The following is a 6,000-nucleotide window of genomic DNA, read 5'->3' on the forward strand; positions in this document are numbered from 1 at the left end:
GTTTTAGGACGAGTGCTGGTGTGTGTGCACACATGATCACATGTGTGAGTGTTGGATGTACAGAAGCCAGTGCTGCCTTCGCAAGAGGGGGTTCCAAGGGCCAGCTGGCTTTGGGGGTCACTATACCTAGGCCCTTAGGATCTACTAATACAGGCTCTTGTCGACTGGGTCAGACTCAGGCCAGGCCTCAGACCAGCGGTCCGTCTGTGGAGCCAGACGGGGTATCATAAGGGGCTGTCAGGAAGTGTCAGGGCCCACACTGTCAGCACCCTCCGCCACCCACACACCAGTGTCCCTAGCTGATGGGCCAGGGGTGAGACACAAGCGGAGGCGAGTTTACTCGCCTTCCCGCCCCTCCCTTGCTGGCTTCCCGCGGGGCAGAGCTGCCCAACAGGTCAACTCACCCCCTGCCCCCCGCCTGGTCCAGTCCCTGCCCCTGCCCAGTGATGCTTTCTGACTCCCAGGCAGGTGAGGCCCCTGTCCTAAGCCTCACCTGACAACTTCATGATCAAGGGCACTGCAGAGCGGGAGGCTGACCTCCTGGGCATGCGAGTGGACATTTCCCCACCTCCCCTGCAGCTTCATGTGACCATGTGACTAGGTGTTGGTCAATGCGATGTGAGCAGAAATGTGACACGTCGCCCTAGGCCAGGTCCACGGAAACCTGGGTGACATTCCTCTTGTACTCATTATTCTGCCGACTGAATGTTGATGCCCCAGGGAAAACTGGGAAGCCGGGTGTTGAAGATCTGAGCCTGCGTCTCTGAACCAGCGCATGAGGCGGGGTCCCCAGAGCCACCTTCACTCACGTGAGATGAGACATAAGCAAGAAAAAAAAAGCGCCACTGAGATTTCAGGGTTTATCTGGTACAGCAGATGGTGTTAGCTCAACTAATACAGGCTCTTGATTGAAGTCACTTGAGGTCCAGGGCCCGGCTGAGGCGCCCCCTCTCCCCAGTCGCCCTCCTCGGGTGCTGCGGGAGGGATGGGCAGCTGCAGGTTGGGGGAGATACTTGAGTCCTGGGGCCCTGCCCATGCAGCTCCTCAGTTTCCAGAGCTTAGAGTCCGAGGGCTGAGGAAGAAGGGCAGGGGCCCCCAAAGAGTGTTGTGCCCCCTTCACTGCCACGAATTCTGCGAGAGAAGTGCCACTGGGCCAGGAGGCTTCGCAGGCCACCATCCTCCCTGACCAGTCCTCAGGATGAGATCAATACGCTGCCCCAGCCCTGGGCCCTGGGTTCTGCCCTCTGACCTGGGCCACCTGAGGGTCAGGAGTAGGGATCACAGGCGCCTTCTCATGATGCCACCACACCTCAGCTGGGGGTACTGTCTGGAGTGCCGGGGAGCAGGCCCGCTGCCACCTGGTCCTGGTGCCACAGCTGCTCCGCCAGGCCGTTCAGCACGTGAGCAACGTCGGCCAGCCCAGCCCGCCCATCCAGCGTGCGCCCGTCTGCCAGGCGCCGCCCTGGCACACTCTTCACCCGCAGGAGGGGCAGTTCCCAGGCCTGCCGGAAGGCCGTGAGCTCACGCTCAGGCACGTCCGTGTGCATGTACTGGTCAAATCTGGAGGAGGGTCAAGGAGCCTGGCCAGGTGCCTCTGCTAACCACCCCATCAAGCCCGGCTTGTCCCTCTGCCCTGGAGCCCCACAGCCAGGGGCTGGGGGATGCCCTGCTGCAGCCTTTAAGATAAAGCCAATGGGGCTGGACCCCACAGCGGGGTGGAGGCAGGGTCTGTACCTTGCCAAGTATGGCCTCTGACAGTCCCAGGGGCCACCCAAAGGATACTTGGAGCCGATGACCATTCTGACGACACCAGGGGCCTCATCTGCTACACGGGCCAGCTGCCCAGGAAGGTCTTCAAAGGAGGCACGGTCAGTGAAAGAGAAGAGGAAGAGGAAAGCATCTGTTTTCTCCTTGCAAGCCTGGGGATGGAGAGTCTGATTCAAGGCTTGGAACCATGGCACCAGAACCTTGTCAGCTCCAGGGCCCTGAGAAGTCTTAGCATGATCCCTCCTTTAACAGACTGGGAAACTGAGGCCCAGAGCAGGGAGCAGCTGGTTCCAGGGCAGAGCTCAGGCTGGAACCTGGGCCCCAATGCCAGCTCGGAGCTCTCCCATCCAGAACAGCCCATTCATACCCAATTCTGCTTCCTGCAAACCAGTCAGGCTGGGCTCAGTCACTTGGACTCAGAAGCCCACGTCAGACAACTGGCCCCTCTAGGACCCACCCAGGCCCACCTGCCTGCTCACCGGCAGCATGTGGTCGAACTTTTTGAGCGCAGACTCCCCGCAGTCCCAGAACTCAAAACGGAACATGACGACACGGTTGCTGGCCTGCAGCTTGGCCGGCCAAAACACCACGGTAGTCTGGATGCCTGGGGAGGCAGGGTTGGCCACTTAGCACGGGAGAGGCAGAGGTGGAGAGGGGTGGGGGGTCAGGCAGGGATAGGACGAATGCGTCCCTGTCCTGGTGGGTCCCCAGTCTGATGGGGACGGCACAGTCCCAGACCTGGAAAAATTCTGTCTCATGGGGGAAACTGTTCTGCCCTGGAGGAGCTTGTAGTCCACCGGGGAGATCCAACTCTCGCCCCAGCCATGACAAAGCAGTATCACTCACATGTACATCGGGACACAAAGGTCCCGGGATACTGAAGGCTGTTGCAACGTGATGGTCAATCAGCATCCAGTGGAAGGAAAGAAGAAGGGAAGGTTAGTGTTTCCTGAGCAAGCCCCAACCTTGTGCCGGCTCAGTGCAAGGTGTGTTTCCACCACTGTCTCTTATACCGAGTCCCCCACAGTCCCATGGCATGGGTACCATGATCCCTGTTGGATGGAGGAGCCAGCGTAGGCTCAGAGAGGTAAAGGGATTTGCCAAGGTTGCAGAGTACACGGTGGTGCTGGTTACGACGTGTATGATGCAGGAATAGTCTTTTCCCCACCCCAGAGAAGGCCCCCAAAGATGGACTCACCAGTGGTCTCGTGGTGTACCACGGGCACCTCTAGGCCGGCCAGCTTGGCCACCAGGGCTGTCTTGCCCACACCGCTCTTCCCAGACACGAAGATCTTGTAGCTGGCTGTGTCAATGGCCACAGACGGGGGCAGCACTGGCCGTTCGAGCAGCCCTGGGGCAAGGACGGAGCCAGGTGGGGTCAGGGGTCAACCTGCACGTGCCCTGGGTTGGACACACTCATCTCTAAGGGCTTTTGCAGCGCTAACCACCCAAGGTTCTCCATGCTCGTTACAGAGGCCTGGGACACAGGCAGTGTCCCTGGATGGGAAGCTCTGCTGAGAACACGTGTGCTCTGTGAGCTGGGCCAGGGCCAACTCCAAATAACACCAAATTATTTTTATGTGTGTGTCTGATGCATGAGATGGTTTTTATTGATATTATTATCACATATTCTAGATTTCTCACATGTAAAAGGGAGGTTTTTCAAAATTCTTTCCTCAGTGGAGAAGTATCAACAAAAGTATTCCCAATTACTATAAACTCCTTAGAATCAATATATCGAAATCTTTATGAATGTTTTTCATTTAAAACTTGCACAAAACTGTCTAACTTATGATGTACTGTAGGCTCAGGACCTCGAAGTCCTAAGTTGGGGGTCGCCCTCCCATTTTCTGGTCTGAAGCCTTCTGGCACTTTGTCCTGGTCAGAGCTGGACTCTTGCAGCCGATGCCAGGCCCCTCTGCCGGTCTGTCAGCCTGCCCTGCCCGGGTGAGGTGGCTTCATCCTGGGGAACATGAGTGTCTTATCTTGGAGAAGGCAGACGATGAAAGAGGCTTGCCTCTCTACTCACTAGTCTTAACAAGTCCGTCAGATGTGCTGTTGAGGTTAAATTGGAGTCTGTTGTGAAAAGTGCCCAGCAGAGGGCCTGGCACGGGGTGAGGGCTCAATCAACAGCCTCTCTGGTGACCGTAGTTCCTGGCAGGGTTTTGCCTGTTTCCACGTTCCTGGCTCTGATGATGGAATTAGCTCTAAGGAGATTTGGGGGTGGGGGGCCCAGGGATAGAGCTTCCAGGGGTCCCCACGCGCAGTGCAGCAGGCCCTCACTGCCTTGCTTCCGTGCTCCCCCCAGGAAGCAACAGGTGACGCTGTTCTCCCCCAAGAATGACAGCTGACAGGCTGAGGAAAGCCGAGAGCACTTACCGAACACCCGCCGGCGGTTTTTGCGCAAGATGCAGGCCAGGTACTCCTTGCCCTCGGCGCTCTCATGCCAGTCTGGGACAATCACCGAGCCCAGAGCGGGTGGTCTGGCCATGGCTGGGCCCCCCGATGGGGTAGGGAGATGGCAGCATGCTGAGGGCAGGGGAAGGGAGCGTGACTGTCCCAAGCTGGACCTGCGATCCCTTTTAACCTGCCCTCCGACTCTCCCGTGGAGCCCCAGCTCCCTCCTCGGGTGATGGAGCCGTTATGGTGCCCTACCCTCCTTATTATCCCGATCAGCCTTTTGGGGCGTCCCAGCTCCCTTTCACTGTCTTGGAGGACGGATTACATATCCCCGTCTCCCTCTTATTACCCAGAAGGTGCAATTCCACAGTGCCTTCGAGGCAGCCATCCAATTATTACCCGGAGGGCATTTGCACAGCCCTGCTGTCCCCACGCACCTCTGGGAGGGGTCACATAGCCCTGCTTTTCCTCTACTTCCTGGGTACCTACTCCTGGGGCCACCCAGCCCTCACCATCAGCAGTCCCCGCGGACAAACAGACCCGGGTGGAGACCGTCCCTTTAAAAGTCCGCTTCGCGCTCCCGCCGCCCAGCCCGCGGGGCGCGCTTCCTAGTCCCGGCGGGTGCTCTGCGTTGGCGCCCGCGCGCGGCCAGGCCAGGAGCGGGTGCATGAAGGCGCATGTGCGGAGTGGGTTGTCATGGAGACGCCGGGGGCGGGGTTGGGTTCCTAAGTTCGGAGATGGGTTGGTCTCTCTTGCATCTGCAGCTACCACCACGCATGTCACTGGACAGGTCCTTCCCCTCCGGACCATGGTCTTCTTCCCCTGTGCGCAGTCTGAGCCTCAGTCTTTCTTTAAAACATAATCAAATCCTCCTTCTCCAGGAGCCTGCCCTGCCCCTCCGTGCCTGTTCCCTGTTCTATAGAGCGGAGGTAAAATACTGTTACCTCCTAGGGTTCTTTACAGCAGTGCCCTGTATACAGCGGTGTTCGATAAATATAATTGTTATTACCGTCGTTATCATCATCACCATCGTTATCATCATTCCTCCTCCTCCTCCTCCTCCTCCTCCTCCTCCTCCTCCTCCTCCTCCCCCTCCTCCTCCTCCTCCTCTGCAATTAATTGCTCAGCAGGACCTCGAGATGAGTTAAACACCTCTGGCTTCACAGATGGAGAAAAAGCAGCTCAGAGAGGTCAAGGGACTCGCTCAAGGCCTTAAAAATGAGTCAAGAGGCCCATTGGATTGTACCTTCCAGTCATTTATTGATTGACTGATTCATCCTATATTATTCAACAAATAATTTCTGAGCACCTACTATATGCCTGGCCTGGTCCAGCTGCTGGGAATACAACGGTGAACAAGAAGCCCCTGCCCTCATAGAGCTGACATTTCGGCACTGAGGCCATGATCCCCTCTCACTGTTCCAACGATGGGCACTGGGCCTGTTACCCAGGAGGTGTGTGATCTAGTTGTCTATCACACTTAATTGTTATCAGCGTCCTCTCGCAATGCCTTCAGGTAGGGCACATCACTACTGTGTAAGGAATAACCTGAGTTAACCTTTACTGAAAGCCACCTAAGTGCAAGATTGTGGGGTCTTTGCAGAGGTTACTTCGTTTAATTCTGTAAACAAACCTGTGTAGAAAATATTATCTTTCTTTTCTTTTACAGATAAGGAAGCTCAGAAACAGCACGATTGTTTGAGATCACGCCACACCATTGGTCAGTGGGAAAACTAGGCTCAGAACCCAGGATTTCTGGGCTCTGAAGTATGCATCTGTTTCATCTGATTGGGTCTCGTGCTTTTAAAGCTTTGCCCCCACCTAGGAGGGCTG

At 56.7% G+C, this 6,000-nt stretch overlaps 1 protein-coding gene across 2 annotated transcripts; it reads right to left on the reverse strand.

Moving 5' to 3' along the window:
* Nucleotides 1-846: 846 nt before the first annotated feature.
* Nucleotides 847-4,841, reverse strand: CPLANE2 (ciliogenesis and planar polarity effector 2). Of its 2 annotated transcripts, none has more exons than XM_016128288.2 (6): nt 4,680-4,841; nt 4,147-4,296; nt 2,966-3,118; nt 2,247-2,371; nt 1,783-1,919; nt 847-1,560 (listed from the first exon to the last, which is right to left on the reverse strand). In XM_016128288.2, exons 1-6 carry the CDS (start codon nt 4,834-4,836, stop codon nt 1,311-1,313), a joined length of 972 nt encoding a protein of 323 aa, XP_015983774.2. In that variant the 5' UTR covers nt 4,837-4,841; the 3' UTR covers nt 847-1,310. The 2 variants fall into 2 exon arrangements, with proteins under 2 accessions (XP_015983774.2, XP_015983775.2); XM_016128289.2 differs by having other exon boundaries at nt 4,708-4,808.
* Nucleotides 4,842-6,000: the final 1,159 nt, after the last annotated feature.

Source organism: Rousettus aegyptiacus, unplaced genomic scaffold (genome assembly GCF_014176215.1).
Source record: "Rousettus aegyptiacus isolate mRouAeg1 unplaced genomic scaffold, mRouAeg1.p scaffold_m13_p_1, whole genome shotgun sequence".
NCBI classification, from domain to species: Eukaryota; Metazoa; Chordata; class Mammalia; order Chiroptera; family Pteropodidae; genus Rousettus; species Rousettus aegyptiacus.

Excerpts from the sequence above, each read along its gene's own strand:
- CPLANE2 (XM_016128288.2), bottom strand. The coding sequence starts at position 4,836 with ATGCACCCGCTCCTGGCCTGGCCGCGCGCGGGCGCCAACGCAGAGCAC. Across the intron at positions 4,297-4,679 it reads GTCCGCGGGGACTGCTGATG|CATGCTGCCATCTCCCTACC; the intron begins GTGAGGGCTGGG and ends CCCTGCCCTCAG. Across the intron at positions 1,920-2,246 it reads AGTTCGACCACATGCTGCCG|GCTTGCAAGGAGAAAACAGA; the intron begins GTGAGCAGGCAG and ends CTCCATCCCCAG.